Source organism: Podarcis cretensis (assembly GCF_951804945.1).
Source record: "Podarcis cretensis genome assembly, chromosome: 2".
Classification (NCBI taxonomy): Eukaryota; Metazoa; Chordata; class Lepidosauria; order Squamata; family Lacertidae; genus Podarcis; species Podarcis cretensis.
In genome coordinates, this window is record NC_137171.1 from 102,795,288 (window position 1) to 102,816,449 (window position 21,162).

At 44.7% G+C, this 21,162-nt stretch overlaps 1 protein-coding gene across 2 annotated transcripts in view; it reads right to left on the reverse strand.

The window, feature by feature from the left end:
• The window catches only part of SYNPR (synaptoporin), a 148,100-nt gene that overhangs the window by 40,623 nt on the left and 86,315 nt on the right, over nt 1-21,162 (reverse strand). The window contains exon 1 of one of the 2 annotated variants that reach the window (XM_079964015.1): nt 14,776-15,118. The exons of the other annotated variant lie outside the window; for it this stretch is intronic. Within the exon in view, the coding sequence (XP_079820141.1) occupies nt 14,776-14,799 (24 nt within the window). The 5' untranslated portion in view covers nt 14,800-15,118. Of the gene's footprint in view, nt 1-14,775; nt 15,119-21,162 lie in introns of those variants that run through there. 2 annotated transcript variants of the gene reach the window in all.

Here is a 21,162-nt window from a genome sequence, read left to right on the forward strand (position 1 = left end):
GTGTACAGGACACCTAATACAACAAGACTACAAATGAGTTGCAAGTATAAAAATATAAACTTTTTGCTTTAAGTGCACCCAGAAACCTGGCTATTATAGTTTCAGTTTTCAGCGTCCTGGAAGCTTCATTTCCATATGGTGTATTTGTTTTTTGTTTTTATATATATAATTTTTATTAAGTTTTCTATATTTCATTAAAGAAAAAAACAATCCATAACTTTAAGCATTGCTTAAATAAAGCATCAACTTCCTTCCCTCCCTCTGACAGACTTCCACACACCTTTACCAATTTCTTCGCATACCTATATCCACTTTTTTACCTTATATCAATCTTTTAGCATTCACCTTCTTATATGTAAATCAGCTCCTTAATTTCCCATTACCAAACATTTCAACTCAAACCTACAAGCGTTTTCAACTGTTTACAATTTTCTTTCATATAAAGTATAAATTTGCCCCAGTCTTTTTGAATACACCATATGGTGTATTTGAGGTTTGTGTTTGTTTTTGTTTTTTTGTTTGCAAAAAAAAGGGGGTTCCATTTTATTGCCTTAAAAATGCAATGCAACTTCAGTGATCCACATGGCTCCAACAGACATTCCAAGTATTTAATAAGTCAGAAGTTGAGAATGTGTGCTAACATGGGACATGATGCGAAGGACACTCAAGGAATCTGGATCATTTTGATAAGAGAGTTTAGGATAAGGGCAAAATGAGCTCAAGTCCATGGAGGAAACTTGATCAGCAAGAATGCTGATCAAAGAATCAAAGTGGGATTAATAGTCTGGAGAGAATGTTAATCCACGATAGAAGACCTGGTTCTGCTTATCCATCGCACACAGCTGTAAGGCAATCAGCCTCCTAGGGCACATAAACACTCTCTATCTTCTGCACAATCCACATGTGGTTGCCACCTCTCCCAGAGGAGTAAACGATTGCTGCAATTTCTCATTTGCATTTGTTGGTATAAATATATGTACATTTGAACTCCCCCCTCAACAGTCTTTGAAGTTGCAATAACCAGCACCAGATGCTCTGAAGTAGGTCATCTGCAAAGTCATCATAATAAAATGGAAAGAAAAGGAAAAATCTCCCTGCCCATAATGACAACTCAGAAGAGAAGGAAGCAATTTTAAAAGCACTTGATGTGTCCCTAATTCTGGTCACCTCTGGACCTTGTTGGAAGGGCCATATAAAGGTAAAGGGACCCCGACTCTGGGGTTGTGGCCGAGGGAGCTGGCGTACATGACTAAGCCACTTCTGCCAGCATGACTAAGCCGCTTCTGGTGAAACAGAGCAGCACCCAGAAACGCCGTTTACCTTCCCGCCGGAGCAGTACCTATTTATCTACTTGCACTTTGACATGCTTTTGAACTGCTAGGTTGGCAGGAGCAGGGACCGAGCAACAGGAGCTCACGCCGTTGTGGGGATTCGAACTGCCAACCTTCTGACTGGCAAGTCCTAGGCTCTGTCACCTCTGAATGTTGTTGGAAGGGCCATAGCTCAGTGCTAAGATCATCTGCTTTGCACACTGAATGTTTTCGCTTCAATTCCTGATATCTTCAGTTAGGGCTGGGAGAGATCTCGATTTAAAACCCTGGGCAGCAGCTGCCAGTAAATGTGAACACTACTGAGATGGGCCATTGGTCTGGCTCAGCAAAAGGCAGCTGCCTGTTTTACTATCACTCCTGCCAAGTGGCTATGATGGCTGGAGCTTATGGCAGTTGGAGTCCATCAAATCTAGGGAGGGCATCCCTTCTTCTAGAGTTTTGAAGCTGACATCAATTGAAATGTTTCTCCTGCACAGGGTTTCCAGGCAATGGTGCTCCATACCAGAGGCATAATATCTTAAAGCTTCATTCCACAGGGATGGCTCAGTTGTGTGTATCTGCCCAGATAAGTGTCAGAGACCGTGCTGAGGAGGGCTGCACAGATGAGGAATGGTGGGAGCCTCCTCCTCCCCCTGCTCCTCATTAGGATCCTGAATCTTCCCTGGAGCAGTGGAACAGTATAGATTTGGAACAGTGGTTCACAGAGGGACATAGTTCAGAAGACAAAAGTTGGGAAGAACTGGGTGGTGAACAGCTAGGAGAAGAAGAACCGGGAAAGAGTTAACAGACTCCGGTTCACTGGAAAGTGTCCAGCTGATCAGTCCAAGGTCACTGAGATTAGATAAGGTAGCTGCACAGAAGGCACAGTGGTTGCCAGATCAGGTTGCAAGGCAAGGAAGTGACTCGGGTGACTCGGGGGGGGGGAGTGGGTGTAAACCTTAACTGGGAGCACCTTTACTCCGAGAATGGACTCTTTGTTCTTTCTCTGTGATCATTAAAATCTCTTTAAATGGTAAGATACTATTTTTGCTTTGTTCTGCTTATCCACGGCCAAAGAGGAGGAGGAAGCCATTTCTCCGAAGCCTGACAATAAGTCATATGTGTGGTGCTGGTTGGGGCAAATGTATATGGCTTTCAGGCACTGTGCCTGCCAGATAGAACACTGCCACATGAAAATAATTCTCAACAGCTTCCAGACAGGTAAAAAGGTAAAGGTACCCCTGCCCGTACGGGCCAGTCTTGACAGACTCTGGGGTTGTGCGCCCATCTCACTTAAGAGGCCAGGGGCCAGCGCTGTCCGGAGACACTTCCGGGTCACGTGGCCAGCGTGACATCGCTGCTCTGGCGAGCCAGAGCCGCACACGGAAACGCCGTTTACCTTCCCGCTGGTAAGCGGTCCCTATTTATCTACTTGCACCCGGAGGTGCTTTCGAACTGCTAGGTTGGCAGGCGCTGGGACTGAGCAGCGGGAGCGCACCCCGCCGCAGGGATTCGAACCGCCGACCTTTCGATCGGCAAGCCCTAGGCGCTGAGGCTTTAACCCACAGCGCCACCTGCATCCCACCTGCGTCCAGACAGGTACTGCAATGTTTAAAATCGCCTTCAGTCTTAGGGGACAGGGAATGCTACCATAGTTCGGATGGGGCAGATATAGGACAGCCAAATATATTTTGGCACCTGAGGCAAACCACAAAACGGTGCTTTCACCCCACCAGGGAAGAAGGAGTGAGATCTATATAAAGATCTACATTGGGAGGAGACCAGCAATGTCTCCTTTTGCCAAGAGACCGCTGTAGAGGCGGCATTGGGGATGTTCATAGCTGGTCTCCAAGAAGCTTGTTCCTCGGAGGCCAGATCTGCAGTTTCTGTGGATCCTGCCACCTGAGGTGGTCGCCTCACTTTGCCCCTTGGGTGGACCAGCCGTGGCAGAAGTAATAGAATGTTACCATCTCAGTTGAGATCCATAGCCCAGAAGACAGCAGATGCCTGCAAAACAGCAGCACCTTGAGGCATCAGCTACCACCACATCCCTGAAAAATCCAGGATGTAAACAATGACTACAGAAGTAGTGTCCAGATCAAGGGAAGTAATAGTACCGCTCTATTCTGCCTCAGTCAGGCCACACCTGTGTCCAGTTCTGGGCACTACAATTTAAGAAGGATATTGACAAGCTGGAACATGTGCAAAGGAGGCTGAGCACGATGATCAAGGCTCTGGAAACCAAGCCTTATGAAGAACAGTTGAAGGAGTTGGGTGTGTTTAACCTGGAAAAGAGGAGACTGAGAGGAGATACGATCCTGCATTGCAGGGGGTTGGACTAGATGACCCTTGGTGTCCCTTCCAACTCTACAGTTCTTTGATTCTACGATAACCATCTTCAAAGATCTAAAGGACTTTCACATGAAAGATGGAGCAAGATTCTGACTGAACATTAGGAGGAACCTTTTGACATTAAGGGCAGTTTGGCAGCTGAACAAACTGCTTTGGAAGGTGGTGGACTCTCCTTCATGGGAGGTTTTTAAATCGAGGTTGGATGACCATCTGCCAGAGATTCTTTAGTTGTGATTCTATTATTCTATGATTCCTGCATGGCAGGAGGTTGGAAAAGATGTACCTTGCGATCCCTTCCAACCCTACAATTCTATGATGAAACATTAAATGCCATTGTGAATTCCATCAACCACCTTCTGCTCTCAGTAGTTTAGGTATTGATAAATGCTGTTTCCTCCCAATTGCCAGGTCCATCGCCTGAACCTTTAACCCTCCTGTGTACAATTTCCTTGTACTTTTTAACCATCTTGTGAACCTTTGACCTCGCTAGGCCCGAGAGCCCTTCTAAAGCAAAAAGCAACCATTTTACAACCAAAACACAAACACACAATGTCGGAAAGTTCAATTTCTTTGCATTATACCCTATCGGTAGGCTCCACACGCTTCCTTTCCTCCCTACTGTTCCTGAGGAGCAAATGTACACAGACCAAAGGAGAACTGTGGAGGGGGAAAGTCTCTTCTATCAGCTGCCAAAAGCAGCAGGTCAGCACTGCCCTTGGCAAATTCCTGGGGTGGCCTTCGCTCCACTTGGCTCTGTGGAAGCATAACACAGCAGGGCCTTGCTGCTTCCACATTATGAATCCACACCTTTGGAAAGTATATCAGGACAAGGCCAACACATGAGGTTTTAACAGGTTGCATCTGACTAAATTATTATTTTATTCCTGTTTGTTTAATTTGTACACCGCTTTTCATTCAAAGATTACAGGGCGATTCACAATATAAAAATACAAAAATGAAAGCACAAAATACATGATAACACACACACACACACACACAAAAACAATAATGCTCCTACTACAAAAAACATTTAAAAGGACATAGAATGTTAATCAGCCAAAGGCCTAGTTATAGAAAAACATTTTCACTTGGTGCATAAAGATATGAAATGAAGGTGCCAAGCAAGGCTCCCTGTGGAGAGCATTCCACAAACAGGGAGTCACCACAGAAAAGACCGTTCTCATGCTGCCATCTTCCAGGAATCTCATGAAGGGCCTCAGATGATGATTGCAGGGTCTGGGTCGGTTCATATGGGGGAATAAATCAGACTCAGAGTAGACCCACTGAAGCTCATGGATCTCACAACTAACTTAAGCCCGCTGATTTTAGTGGGTCTACTCTGATTATGACTTTTAAAAAATTGGATGCAACTCATAATGTTGTTTTTATTTTTACTGCTTACTTCAACTTTGTATTGATTTTTGGAATTTTTATGAGTGTCACGCTGGAACCTATGTTTGGATGAAGGTGCATTTTAGAAATTCTCCAAATAAGTTCATAAATAAGGTCACTGCAGTCACTTTATTTCATTTCATTATTTTTTTTGTAGCAGCAGCTTTGTTCTTAGATTAGCAAAGTGAATCCCTCCCCTCCCTATTCCTAGAGACTGCTTTATACATCTATTGACATCTCTCATAGGAAGCTGCCTTACACTGAGTCCAGCCATTGGCCCATCTGACTTGGTATTGTCTGGCGCTGTGGGTTAAACCACAGAGCCTAGGACTTGCTGATCAGAAGGTCGGTGGTTCGAATCCCTGCCACAGGGTGAGCTCCCGTTGCTCGGTCCCTGCTCCTGCCAACCTAGCAGTTCGAAAGCATGTCAAAAAAGTGCAAGTAGATAAATAGGAACCACTCTGGCGGGAAGGTAAACTCCGTTTCCGTGTGCTGCTCTGGTTCGCCAGAAGCAGTTTAGTCATGCTGGCCACATGACCTGGAAGCTGTACGCCGGCTCCCTCAGCCAATAAAGTGAGATAAGCGCTGCAACCCCAGAGTCGGCTACGACTGGACCTAATGGTCAGGGGTCCCTTTACCTTTACCTTACACCAGGCATAGGCAAACCCGGCCCTCCAGCTGTTTTGGGAGTACAATTCCCACCATCCCTGACCACTGTTCCTGTTAGCTAGGGATGATGGGAGTTGTAGTCCCAAAACATCTGGAGGGCCGAGTTTGCCGATGCCTGGTCTACACTGATGGGTAGCAGCTCTCTAGGGTTTCTGGCAAGAGGAAGTTGTCAACCCCACCTGGAGACCTCAGGGATTGAACCATGCAAAGCAGATGCTCTTTCACAGATCTCCAGCAGTTATTGTAGAGCATCAATTCCCCAGAGCAGCAATTGTAGAAAACAGGAGGACTTTATCAAGAAAATGCAGTGGGAATTCACCTTGGGTGGAGATTTTTTCAAAAACCTACTCAAGGAAATCAGATGGGTCAGAGAGGTGAATAGGAGACAAAAACCCCAAAAACCCCAATCACCACACTGCCATATTTGCAACTGATGACTGTAAACTCTTAGTTATTATTATAGTAAAGGCTTCCATTGCATTATATTATTTATAATTTAAATTGCTCATTGGCAACCTTCAATTAAACCTAATCCAAGATGATGTCGAATTAATGAGGTTGCTAACTTCATTATCATCACGCTAGACGTTGCGCCAATTGTGAACATCACAGTCTATTTTAACAACTCCTCATTAATTTTATGCAGGAGCTCTTTGGAGAACTTGACACAAACGTTTTGTTACCCTCAGTTTCTCTTATTCTTCTTCACTGGAGCAGAAGTAAAAAATATGCGCAATTTTTTACCCATCGCATTCGGGTAAGCATGTGTAATGTTAGTATCTTTGCAATGCAGACAGTAATATGTTTCTTTCCTTGGTTAGCTGTGTGTGTGCGCGTGCTATATTTTCCAACACACTTCAGATTTTGCTTTTTAAAAGGTACAGCACACCATGTGTGATCTTTCCAGATATAGTTAAGGAAAATTCTTTCTGCTGTTATGTCACTTAACGGGGAATGAAATCGTGAGAATTATTTTATGCATCTATCTTTTATAACTTTACAACAGAGGAAAAATTAAGGTCCTGCTTAATGCAAAGTGACGTAAGACAATGTGTTAACTGGTAAAGAAAGCCTCTTGTAAGCCACTTTGGTACCCCAGGAAAGCAGAACATGCATTTTGGTTTTCCGACCATGCTCAGAACTGAGCACAGAATTGTAGAATTGGAGGGGTGGTTTCTCTGGGATGGTGGTGGCGATCTCCTCAAATATTTTATGGGGGGCTGGCTAGGAGTCGGCTCCAATGTTTGAGGCTGAGGGTAACCCTTCATATATCCAAAGAAGTGCATTTTACAAAAGCTTGTCTTTAAACTCTTTGTTTTTTCTGCAAGAGTCAGCTATCCCTGTGGGAAACGCTTAAATTTCGTATCTCATCAAAAGTCTGGGTGAGAAGGAGTATTTTAGCCTGACACCAAAACCATATATTAGCACTGGCACCAGGAAGACCTCTCTCCCTAGCGAGACCTGCCTGGCCCCAACACTAATATCACCTGTATTTGGAAAGCGCATCACTAAAGTCATCAGTACTCAGCAAATAACAAATAAATAATGAAAACATTTTGAGACAAGCCTTGAACCAAATATGAAACCAGAGATCAGAGGACCAATCTAAATCTTTCCCCTCTATCCCACCCTACCTCACCCCCTTTAGGCGTTGTTTTCAGCGCGTGTGTCACTGGGAACACGCATGCTGAACATGCATAAGTGGGGAGATGCCTGTACCATAAAGCTGTGAGCCTGTTCCATGGTTTTCCTGGTGGGCTGGCACTGCCAGATGCTAGCAACCCTATTACAGGAGCATCATAGCACCATCATGACCTTATAAGGGTATGCTAGCGATTGGACCTCGCTGCACTGCCAACCCTGTGTGTGTGTGTGAGTGAGTCACACAACTGACATGGAGCCCAAGGCAGACAGCAAGTGTCCGTGTTTCATTCACCTACAGCTTTGCACTAGACACAGCCTTGGGGGACTGATTGCATTGATGAAACATCCACCTTTCCCCCACCAGATCCTGCTGGTACCCCATGCCTTGTGCCAGAAAAAGTACAGCAAACATAAGGATGTATTTATAAAAACATATTCTATGCTGCAATTTCATTTTTTTAATAAAAAACCAGAGCAGTTTACAACCACTATATATAAAACAAGACCACATAAAAACTAAAATCACAGATCGCTGGCTAGCTACTGCAAAAAAATATTTCTTTTTCTTAAAGGTCTGCATAAAAAAGAGGGTAGGATTCTATGTAGAAACTTGGAGGAGGGCCCTGTAGCTTAGAAACATGCTTCAGATGCAAAGATCCCATGCTGAATCCCAAGAAGTGCAGTGAAAAAAATGACAATAAGGTAGCAAAGAGGGTGGGGTGGGTTGCGGGTACCTTGGAGAACCAAACAATGTCAACAGTACTGAGTTTGATGGACCAATGGCCCAACTCCATATAAGACAGCCTCATATGACCATAGACCTCCGCGTATTAAATATAGAGATGGTGATGGTAATACCAGTAACCAATTCTGGTATCTGCTTGCTTTTGGAGTTTTTCCCATAGGAAAAAGGCATGGGTGGAAATGTTGTGTTGGAGAAGTAGAGGGAAATCAGCATGGGATTCCTCTGGAGAGATTTAGGAACACCAGGCTCTTGGAATGTAGTGCCCTCCCCACATATCTTTCCTGCAACATCCGTCTTGATTTGTCTTCTCCGTAATAATCAGAAGAGCAGTCCTGCAGAGGAAAACGCTGTGCTGGAGCTGGCCCCGAGACAGGGCTGTCTAGTGGTGATGCTCAGCGGTTGGGAGGGGAGGAACATCAGCTCTCAGAATAGCTCGGCGATAACAGGGCTCAGCAATCGATCCTGACATATTGCTATTCAGTGCATAAATGATTCACTCCTCCTCTCTTCTTGCAACAAAAATAAAAAGACTTCACAGGCTTGCAAAGTGCCAAGGTACCATTATGGAATGTAGAGTGAAATAGAATCACAGAACTGTAGAGCAGAAAGGGACTTCACAGGTCATTTAGTCCAGCCCCCTTGCAATTCGGGAACCTTGCCCACAGCCATCCCTGGGTGGGCTCGAACCACCAAACTTCCAGTTAACAGCAAGATGCACTGACTCAGTGTGCCACTGGGAGGGATATTGTAAGAATCACAAAAGCCACTCTTGAGAGAGGGAAATGACTTTGGTGGAAAGAGCTTCGACTGGTGTTGAGATCCTGGCTGGGATATGATGCAGCACGCTGTAAGAGCTACCATGTTACTTTGGATTCTTCTTGTAAAAAGAAAGAGCACCCAAAATGTGCAAAAAGTGCAGGGCCAACCTTCTCCAGTCTAGTGTCCTCCAGACTATGACTCCCATCCGCCCCATCCAGCATGGGGACAGAAAGAAATGGCATGCATTGATAACATGATTGAGGTTTATATTCATTTTATTTAACACATTTCTATACTGCTTTTCATCCTAGGTTCGCAGGGTGGTGTACAATATAAAAACACAAAAATATGTAACATAGTAATAAACAAAAGCAATACCCCCATGCCACACACAGTTTAAAAGGCCGTATATTGTTTAATTAGCTGAGGGTCTGAAGAAGAGGAATGTTTTTATCTGGCACCTAAAGATATGTAATGAAGGCACTAGGCGAGTCTCCTTGGCGAGAGCATTCCACATTCCTTCAAATGAAGTGTGGTATACTACTGTGGGTTAGGGACGAGGGTGGCGCTGTGGGTTAAACCACTGAGCCTCTTGGGCTTGCTGATCAGAAGGTTGGCGGTTTGAATCCCCGCGACAGGGTAAGCTCCCGTTGCTTGGTCCCAGCTCCTGCCAAAAAAGCACGTCAAAGTGCAAGTAGATAAATAGGTACCGCTCTGGTGGGAAGGTAAACGGCATTTCCGTGCGCTGCTCTGGTTTGCCAGAAGCGGCTTAGTAATGCTGGCCACATGACTGTACAGCCAGTAAAGCGAGATGAGCGCTGCAACCCCAGAGTTAGGGGTCCCTTTACCTTTATACTACTACTACTACTACTATTAGTAGTTGTGGTGGTCGTAGTAATTAATAATAGGAGAGGCAGTCCTTGGGGTATTGCAGTTCTGAGCTGTTTGGATCTTGGGCTCCTACAATGCAGAGACCAGACAATAGGGATAAAACTCCCCCCCCCCCCCGGCTTTCATTGCTTGGAAAGATTTAATGAGTGACAAGTCTGCTGCCTTTTAGCACTGTATGCTAGGATCCCTTGACCTGGATGTTAGGACAGCACAAGGGGTGTGATCACACTAAGCCTTTTATCAATGGAACACAGCAGGGAAAGTTCATGGTATCAGAAGGGGGGGAAATGACAGTCCAGTGGCAGCAACTGTTAAGGAATATTGCCCTCTTCTCGGGAGCTAGTTGAAATTATTGTGTGATTGTGACCACCTTGAGCTGTATGATATATAAATACCTTAAATCAATCAGATTGCATTGTGTTATTGCATCAGCCAGGTGTGGGCATTTCTGTTTGGACAGCTTCGTTCAGACTTTTCTCAGGCCAGCTTCCTAGGATGTAAAGCAAAAGCTCTCTCTCCTCTATCAGTGGTAGATGTAAATTGATGCCACTTTTTAATTAGGAAAAGCTTGGACCCTAATGTCCTCACCCTTTTGGACTAAATCGCTCCAATATAACAAGTTGCCTGCACCCATCTGTTAACAGCTGCTGAAGCTATCAGATTGCTTTCGAGGCATGCTGATACATAATGAGGCACAAAAGTTGAGACCAGGAATCGAGCTTCCTTAAAAGCACCATGGGTAGCATGCAGAGCTTTTGACGGCAAGACTGACACTGTTTAACAGGCATACAGCACCTCATTCATGCAACGCACAATCCGTTTATGGAATCTGCTGTTATGGGACATGGTGGTGAGGACTACTAGCTTAGTGGCTAGCCTATAAATCATTGTGTAAAGGCCAGGTTTTTTGGGTGGGTGTGTAAAATTGGAATACTTTTGAGTAGAAGCATCCTTTTTGACGTAGTGTGCATGCTTGAACTATATAACCTACAAAGTGCACACTAAGCTTACACATGCTATTGTGTGAGTCACAGGTAGCCAATCTAGATGCAACTAGTCAACAAGCCCCATCATCCTTGACCACTGATCAGGCTGGATCAGGGATTGATGGGAGTTGGTGGCCCAACAGGATCTGGGGTGGGTGGGGTGATTTGGTTGGCTACTTCTAGTGTGAATGACTGAAGGATGCTTGCCCTGCCACCTACAAACCTGATAGTTGAGCCATAAGTGACTTGGTTGTTGTTGGCAGAGCAATAGGCTTTGTCTTCTATCCATCTCTGTGTGCAGTTCCTTCATTACACACTAGGACACAAGCACAGGTTCACTTACCGTATTTTTTGCCCTATAGGACGCACCTTTTCCCCTCCAAAAATGAAGGGGAAATGTGTGTGCGTCCCATGGGGCGAATGCAGGCTTTAGCTGAAGCCTGGAGAGCCCCAACGCCAGCCCCACAAGGTCGGGGGGACAGCGGGGAGGTGGAACGCTGCCATCCCGCTGTCTCCTGATGTGGTTTGGATGCTGACGGCGGGGAGACAGCGGAGAGGCACAGCGCATCTTCCCGCTGTTCCCGGACCTGGTCTGAAGGTGGGCAGCGGGGAGAAGAGCGCTTCTCCCCGCTGCCTGCCCCGCAAGCTCCGGGGACAGCTGGGAGGTGCGGCGCAGCGCATCTTCCCACTGTCCCCGGATCTGGTCTGAAGGCAGGCGGCGGGGAGAAGAGCGCTTCTCCCTGCTGCCGGCCCCACAAGCGCCTTGGGGGGGGGAATAAATTTTTTTTTCTTTCTTTCCCCCTCAAAAAACTTGGTGCGTCCTATGGGCTGGTGCGTCCTATGGGGCGAAAAATACGGTAGCTCTATCTACATGAGCAAACAGAGAAGCTTTTCCATTCCTGATGAAGTCCACTAGCCTCTGCTGCCTGACACGCTCCTGGCTTTATCCCAGCTATGATAATTTTTCAAATCGAAAGTTTTCAACTCTTAATGTAGCCCAAAACATAGTTGTGCTGTGTCAGAGGGCATGGTGAGTAAGGAGCCAGGAAGGTCTTCAGTAGACTACAGATGGTGCCTGTCTAATATTTCCTGGGAAGGAATTCCAAAGGGTAGCTGCCATCACATTAAAGGCTTGAATCCTACATTGTGCAGACTGGACCTCCTGAGAAGATGAGATCTGCAGGAGGCCCTCACTGGCAAAGCACCATGATTGGCTGGATATCTAAGGGTGACAGAATCTTTCAAATAATCCCAAGCTGCACAGGACTTTATACACCAAAACCAGCACCTCAAACTTAGTCCAGTAGTTAACTGGTAGCCAGTGGCATTCTTTCAACAGTTGGCTAACATGTTGGTGTTATCCTGCCCCAGTGAACAGATGAGCTGCCACATTCTGCCCCAGCTGCAGCTTCACCAGCTACAAGAGCCACTCAAGGACTTTAGTCAAACTGCAGGTTGTTGTTGTTTAGTCGTTTAGTCGTGTCCGACTCTTCGTGACCCCATGGACCAGAGAACGCCAGGCACTCCTGTTCTCCACTGCCCCCCGCAGCTTGGTCAGACTCATGCTGGTAACCTCGAAAACACTATCCAACCATCTCGTCCTCTGTCGCCCCCTTCACCTTGTGCCCTCCATCTTTCCCAACATCAGGGTCTTCTCCAGGGAGTCTTCTCTTCTCATGAGGTGGCCAAAGTACTGGAGCCTCAGCTTCACAATCTGTCCTTCCAGTGAGCACTCAGGGCTGATTTCCTTCAGAATGGAGAGGTTTGATCTTCTTGCAGTCCATGGGACTCTCAAGAGTCTCCTCCAGCACCAGAATTCAAAAGCATCAATTCTTCGGCGATCAGCCTTCTTTATGGTCCAGCTCTCACTTCCATACATCACTACTGGGAAAACCATAGCTTTAACTATACGGACCTTTGTTGGCAAGGTGATGTCTCTACTTCTCAAGATGCTGTCTAGGCCAGTGCAGGAGCACTGCTGAAACTTTTATATAGAGCTAGTCTAGGACGTCAGTGTGTTGATTCATATAGCAGTAAGCTATATATGTGTACCACCCATGCTGGTTTGGTTGGAATAAACTTTGGGTAACTTAAAAAAAGAAGAAAACCCAGACACAGGTTTGTCACTCACCACCACCGAAAATAATGTGTGATATATCCTAGAGGACCTAGGTACAAATTGGGGTTCTCAGCTGCAAATGTGCAACTTGTTATGATCCTTGATCCACATCTCTGGATATCATGGATCTGATTGTCTTAGGTTTGTAAGGCATTGAAACTTGCACGTATTGGGAGTAGTGAGGCAAAATATTGTATCTGGTTCTGTTGCAAAACCAAGCAAGTAGTTCCTTTACTGTTCTTTCGTCCCCAATTAAAGTGATCCCATGTGCATGGAATAATGTTTTGGATTCCAGCTACGGAAGCATCTATGTTATCAATAGCAAGATGATGATGATTATGATGATGATGATAGGCTTGCAATTGCTAAAAAGAACACTAACTTGTTTACACTCCTTATAATAATTTTCTGAAATGAATGTGCTTGCTCATGCATTATCTAAAATATTTAGCATTTTTATATAAAGTTTCAGATTCTATTACATGATCACAAAAATGCTAATTGGTAACATTTATCGCCATGCGTTCAAATTACTGGTTTCTCCCTTCTTTCCGTTATGCTTCACTATCCTTTACACTTGGAGACCAGAAAAGGGGCACCCTGCAAAACTTATTAGCATTGATTTTGGCTGAAGCGGGTGAGACTCAAAGAACTTTGGGTTATTTTCAGGGGAGGGGAATCTACAATGGGACAGCTTCAATTTAATCTCCATTCTAAAGTTGCTCCCCAGGAAATTTGGAACAGAAGGTTTTAAACTCCCCCTGAAAATCACTGTTCTGCTATTGTTTTCTTTCTGATTTTCCATTTAAATCAATCTCATCTTCCATACTTTGAACAATGCCATTTGACTAATACCATGATAGCAAATGTGTCAGGGTGCAGGTTGATGGATTAGTTAAGTGCTGAAGGACAACAAGGAAATCTCTGTTCATACTTGTATTCTGATTGTTAACAGTGCCGAGCAGTAGAACAATTAATGGACTTTTCTTGTACTTTTCAAACACTTGGCATCAAAAGCCACTACAGTATTTCCAGGAGGAGCAAAAGCTACAATGCTCATCATTACAATCCCAGAAATTCTATCGTGCAGCTTAACTACTTACACACCGCTTGTTTTCCTTAGCTACAGAGTTACTGTACTGTGTCATAAATGTACACAGTATTACAATGCTGCATATCAAAATAAATGCTATATCCTGTGACTACATAGAATAAAGAATGTTTTCAATGAAAAGGTAGTATACAAAAACAAAACAAAACACAGTGAAATATTTAATGCACAAAAAATCTCTGCTTTACAGAAGGAATCCTGCATAGATTGTTTCAGATTAATAACATCTCCAAAGGTGCTGTTGATATGCATTGTGAGAAATGGTCAGCTGCTGTGATACCATCATTTAACTATTTTGTTTTGCATAATACTATCCAATGACAGCAAACATCTGCATCAAATTACAGTATGACACCATGCAACCTTTCCTTAATTTTGATATTTTTTTCCAATATATTGCATTACTTTGTTCAAAAAAACTGCATTACTTTAAGAAAAGAAAGAAAGAAAAGTAAAATATTCTGAAAACACTTGTGCAGTACAGACCAAAGATTCAACGATAATTTTAAAATAAATTCTGCAATCTTTTTTTGTTTAGGCACACATCACTACAGCTTCCTGAAGTGCAGAATAAGTTCACTAAAACAGTTCTCTCTCTCTACCCCAAAAAGCAGTATTCTTAATAAACGTCAAGGAAACCCACAGAAACAAAATCACCCAAGATTAGGGTGCAATTGCTAAGACAGAGAGACACAGATACACACAGATCAGTGTAACAAAGGTAGCTTTGGATTTTAAAATAAGAGTTCCTCTAGAGGAAAAAGAACATTGACTGGTTACAGTTGTTGTTAACTTACCGGAGCAAATATCACCATACACATTTACAAAAGGTTTTATAATCCAACTTCCCTCATCTGAAAGAAGACAAAATTTGGCTCATGCTAAAAATAGAGGCACCCCAAAAGCTCCTCAGTAGCCGGCAGTAGCTCCTGTCCCTGTTTTTATGAAGCAAAGCAAGCAAGAAGAAGAAAAAATCAATGCTCAGGGAAAGTGAGATGATATACCAATCAGGCAGCAGCTAGAGCCTTATTTGCTAGAGGGAGGTGGGAATGGTGGAGAAATGGTCTCATGTTATTAGAGAATGACTACACACAGTCTAAGGACAGGAATCTAATACTACTTTCTCCCTTGGTGGGAGAAGGGACCCGGCTGCTTTTGTAGCAAGTGCTCAGCTCTTGTCTAGGAAGTGCCACAGAGCTGCACAGATCATTGCTCAGACCTGTGAACGAATTAGCTTTGCTTTGTGGGAAAGGTCATTGTGGGGAACTGGGTCCTGGGCTTGTGCTAAATAAGCCTGAACATTATTCATTCACCTCCGTGATCATTTGAGAAGAAATTGTGGGGCGAGTACGGGTAAGGGGGCACTTTGAATGCGCAGCAGCCAGGACTGGTAAAACAGAAAAACAGAGACACAAAACGCAACGGACCTGCAAACACCGCAACCGCCACCTAAACAGGTAAAGGTAAAGGTAAAGGTAAAGGGACATGACTTATTACTTATTTATCACATTTCCATCCCACCTTTTCCTCCTCCTCCTCGTTTAATCCTCACAACAACCCTGTGAAGTAGGTTAGGCTGAGAGGCTGTGACTGGCCCAAGGTCACCCAGTGAGCCTAATAGATTTAGGCAGTGCTTTCTCCCCCCCCCAAAAAAAAAATGTTTAGGGGTACTCGCATTTTGACTCAAGAAAATCACCATTTTATAGTTCAAATCAGGAAAAATGAATATAGTAAATGGACAAAAGTACAAAGATTCACAAAATGTTTAGAGGTATGCATACCCCCCCCCCAAAAAGCACTGGGTTTAGGTCAATCATGCTGTAGTAAAGTATGAACAATATCTGCTTTTTGCTATTGACCCCACAAGAACAAGATGCAAATCACATGGGACTCCATGGGCAACGGATGTGGAAAATCTCTCCCCCTGCTGCTTTAAATTGCACGTTGTATACCTGAAGGAGCGTCTCCACCCCCATCGTTCAGTCCGGACACTGAGATCCAGCGCCGAGGACCTTCTGGCGGTTCCCTCATTGTGAGAAGTGAGGTTACAGGGAACCAGAGAGAGGGCCTTCTCGGTAGTGGCGCCCGCCCTGTGGAACACCCTCCCTTCAGATGTGAAGGAAATAAGCAGCTATCCTATCTTTAAAAGACATCTGAAGGCAGCCCTGTTTAGGGAAGTTTTTAATATTTAATGCTGTATTGTTTTTAACACTCGATTGGGAGCCGCCCAGAGTGGCTGGGGAGACTCAGCCAGATGGGCGGGGTATAAATAATAAACTACTACTTCTTCTTCTTCTTCTTCTTCTTCTTCTTATTATTATTATTATTATTATTTTTTATTATTATTATTATTATTATTATTATTATTATTATTATTATTATGAGGTTAGCACATCCATAGTTGCCCCTTCGGCATATTTTGGCTACTGTGTACAGGGCAATAAAACACAGCAGCTTCATTGCACATGCAGGTAAACAGGTGACTGGCAGAAGTCTTCTTGCTACCAGCAGCTCTGCTGGTCCCGAAGGAAGTGCAGGAACTTTGACATAATGGATTTCAAGAGATTTCCCCAAGCTTTATCACATTCTATAGAATGTGCCAAATCAACCTGGGAAGGACAGGTAGCAGAGTGGAAGTAGCAGAACAACAATCAGTTACATGTCAAGTAAATCTGAGTGTCTTCAGCTGGACTTACTTCCAAGTACACAAGTGTACAAAGGTCTGCTGCCTGAAACTGTTTACTCCTTTAGGTTACCTATGCATTTACCTGGGAGTAACTTCCATTGGAAACCCAGGTATCCAGCTCTGAGACAATAAGCATGCTCTACACATCTGCTTTATGGGACGCAGGTGGCGCTGTGGGTTAAAGCCTCAGCGCCTAGGGCTTGCCGATCGAAAGGTCGGCGGTTCGAATCCCTGCGGCGGGGTGCGCTCCCGCTGCTCAGTCCCAGCGCCTGCCAACCTAGCAGTTCGAAAGCACCCCCGGGTGCAAGTAGATAAATAGGGACCGCTTACCAGCGGGAAGGTAAACGGCATTTCCGTGTGCGGCTCTGGCTCTGGCCAGAGCAGCGATGTCACGCTGGCCACGTGACCCGGAAGTGTCTCCGGACAGCGCTGGCCCCTGGCCTCTTAAGTGAGATGGGCGCACAACCCCAGAGTCTGTCAAGACTGGCCCGTACGGGCAGGGGTACCTTTACCTTTACCTTTACCCATCTGCTTTACAGTATACCAACAATATAGTTTAGCATATATGGGGTGGAAGCTATCTGTCTGTCAAAGGTTGAACTCCCTCAGGGTTAATCTGCTAGCACCCACCTGCTGGTGGTGCGTGAGAGGGGCCAAAGCTGATGGTGGGTTTGAATCCGTGTGCTGGGGTGATCTACCGTTGCTCTCTCCCAGCTTCTGCCAACCTATCAGTTTGAAAGTACACTAGTGCAAGTAGATAAATAAGTACCGCTGTGGCAGGGTACTTATAGCGTTTCTGTGCGCTCCGTCACAGTGTACTGGCTACATGACCCGGACAAACGCCAGCTCCCTCGGGCTAAAAAGCAAGATGTCAGGAGCTTGTCCTACTCTTGAGTAGGACCCTGGCAGAGACACATGCCCGACTGGCACGTTCCCTCCCTCCTGAACACCACAGTGACCGATGCCAACAGAGATCGGCACACTTAGGGATCCGCAGAGTCTTCACAGCTTGCGTAACAGACCTCAGCAACTCAGCATTTTGGCTAATCTACTTTATTTACATACAAACACACACGGAGCACTGCAACATGGCTCCCTCTCTCTCTAGCATCAGACAGCTAAGAGAAAGAACAAAGGACAATAGTCTCACTTCACGGAACACAGTAACACAAACATCCTGTCTCCGTCACTTCCCACTCTGTGGAGTCAAAACATATACCATCATGTGATAAACAACAATCCCATGACTGCAATCATGGAGTAGGAATTCTAACACACCACACCCCATAGTCATCTTTGACTGGACTTAACCATCCAGGGGTCATTTACTTTTTTCTTTTCTCCCTGCCACTCTCCTCTGTTTCTGCCACTCAGCTCTTCAGATTAACATCCTACCCAGAGATCATCCTGAATCAATCCCCCCCCCTTTCTGCAAATCATTACCCAGCTGGATTGCCTGACATGAATTTATGTGTTCCATTCCACACCCACCGAAATTAGCATCATCATTGTTACAATTAGGACAGCAAAGAAAGGGTACGTTTCAATCTTACGGATGCAAGAAGGCCTGCTGGATCAGGCCAATGGGTTGCCTAGTTCAGCATCCTGTTCTCACAGTGGCCACCAAATACCCATGGGAAACCTGCAGGAGGACCTTAGCACAAGAACATTCTCCCTTCCTGCTGTTTCCAGCAACAGGTATTCAGAAGGATACTGTATTTGACTGTGGAGGCAGAGCACAGCCATCATGGCTAGTAGCCATTGCTAGCCATTTACTCATACTTTTGGGTGAAGCAGTAGATAATTATTTATGTTGTGAATGCACACTGTGAACATATATATGCATGTTAGCTCTGTTATATGGATTCATGTGTAGCACAAGGATGGGTGCGATTGCAATATGGAGATTGCAATATACAGAGAAACTTAAGTCATATCTGGTCATGCTGCATGTTGTCTGCTTATTGTAGCTGCAGCTTCTAAGTGCTATTCCATCACCCCTGCATTCAAAGAGTGTCCTCAATGACACAGCGCTACAACCAGACACCCAGTTATCAATCAGTGTAGAGGCTGTGCATGGAGAGAATGGAGCAGCGTGATTTTCCCACTGTTGTACTCCCAAAATATATGCAAGCACTGTGGAAATAAGAGGGTGATGTGAAGCAGTATGCTACAAATTTGAACTTCCACTTTTCAGACAACCACAAGAGGGGGAAATGTTGAGATAGGAGGGCTGGAGGAGGAATTGTACTCCAGTTAAATTCCTGTAGTTCCAATACACATTTACTGGTAATGGTAATTCTTCACACATTGCATTTTTAGATAAACACTTATCTTGTCTTAAATATACACCTGAAAATATAACACATGGATGCAAACATGCTTGCAAATACATCTTACAAAGGTGCATGAACCAGCAAGCTAGAATTGGCTTTGGTTGCAGTATAATGTGTGAAAAAGCCATTAGTTTTGACGCCACACTTGGTACTTATGGGAATACTTTTCAGAACAGCACAAATATTTTACTTAAATTGGCTGTCCGTGAACCATTTGCAAAGATAATCCTGAAAGCTGAGGTTTGATCCATTGCACAACTATCATCTATTTTAAACAAGCTGTGAGTGTTTCAGCGTCCGTCATGTATGCTTTAACTGAGATACCTGAATCACAGGGGTTTGGACTAGATGACCCATGGGGGATTTCTTACAATTTTACAATTCTATGACAACTCATCTCTTAACTGGTAGTTTTCAGCAGGGATGTGGGACCTTGTGCCGGTGGAGCAAATGTGGCACTCTATCTGGCCCTCTGGACTCTCCCCAGTCCCCACTCCTTGTCCTCTTTGTATCTTGAGTGCTTTTGCCTGGCTTGAAGATGTCCTTGAACCTTTGATTATGCTTCTTGCTGGCCCGTATAGATAATTGAGATGCGTGTGAATCAGCCCCGGAGCGAAAACAGTTTTACTTCCTGATAATGCTTTTAAACACACTCATCTCAATCACACTCAAAGAAATGCAATGCCAGATGCCCCAAGGCAGAGCAGAAAATTAAATAATTTTATCTTTTAACAAGAAAAAATGAACAAAAACTACCCTGCTTCAACATGGGGGCATCCGGCAATGCATTTCTATGATCCTGGTTTGGGATCTTTGCAAAGAACCAAGAATGGAGGAACTTGTAGCAGGAGAAATGGGTATTACTTTGATTATGGCACTGAAGTCCACTGTGTGGACTCTGCTCTCTGCACCCAGCTTGGTTTGTTAGTCTACAACTTGGAGTAATGCGGAGGGTCAGCCAGCCTGGCTGTGGCTTGTTTAACCTGAACACTGAGATGCCACTTACATTTCAGCAAGATTTGAATTCTCAAAAACGCCTTCTTTTACTTTGTGAAAGTGGCTGTGTGTGCCCGTCCGGAAGAAATGCATGACAACAACTCCTGAAAGTGATCGGGTTCCCGTGATGGCTCACTATTTGCAAAACTGTTTGATTTTACTGAATCAACATCAGATCAGTTCACTAGTTGTTTCTCCTTGTATTCCTCTGCTGCCGCCGCCTTGTAATTCATTTCTATGCCCACTAAGCCATGCTCAAGAAAACCACAAGGTACAACACTGCAGTGAAACATTTATTATTATTATTATTATTATTATTATTATTATTATTATTACCGAGGACAGATCACTGTGCAGTTCTGTTTTACATCAAAGCTAGAGGAAAACAAGCACAATCTCAAAATAAACTTAATGCATGTCATGTGTTTTAAAAATTAATCAGGAGAGGGCTAAACCTGAGGGAGTCATTGGGCTATGTTCTGCAACCCTCCCGATCCTAATGGCATTGAATCAGCATAATTGAGAGAAGAACTTGGCCTCTCACTTCTGGGCTAGAGTGTTAGCGATGACAACACAGAAGTGAGAGTTAGAATTCTGAAATGGGGGGCAGGAAGGTGCAAATTCTGTGATCTGGAACTCCAGATTCTCCAGCTGAAATTCCTTGGTGGCCAAGACAAAGTGGACTTTCTGCTTTTTGTTGTTGTTGTTTAGTCGTTTAGTCGTGTCCGACTCTTCGTGACCCCATGGACCAGAGAACGCCAGGCACTCCTGTCCTCCACTGCCCCCCGCAGCTTGGTCAGACTCATGCTGGTAACCTCGAAAACACTATCCAACCATCTCGTCCTCTGTCGCCCCCTTCTCCTTGTGCCCTCCGTCTTTCCCAAGGGTCCCATCAGGGTCTTCCCATCAGGGTCTTTCCCATCAGGGTCTTCTCCAGGGAGTCTTCTCTTCTCATGAGGTGGCCAAAGTACTGGAGCCTCAGCTTCACAATCTGTCCTTCCAGTGAGCACTCAGGGCTGATTTCTTTCAGAATGGAGAGGTTTGATCTTCTTGCAGTCCATGGGACTCTCAAGAGTCTCCTCCAGCACCATAATTCAAAAGCATCAATTCTTCGGCGATCAGCCTTCTTTATGGTCCAGCTCTCACTTCCATACATCACTACTGGG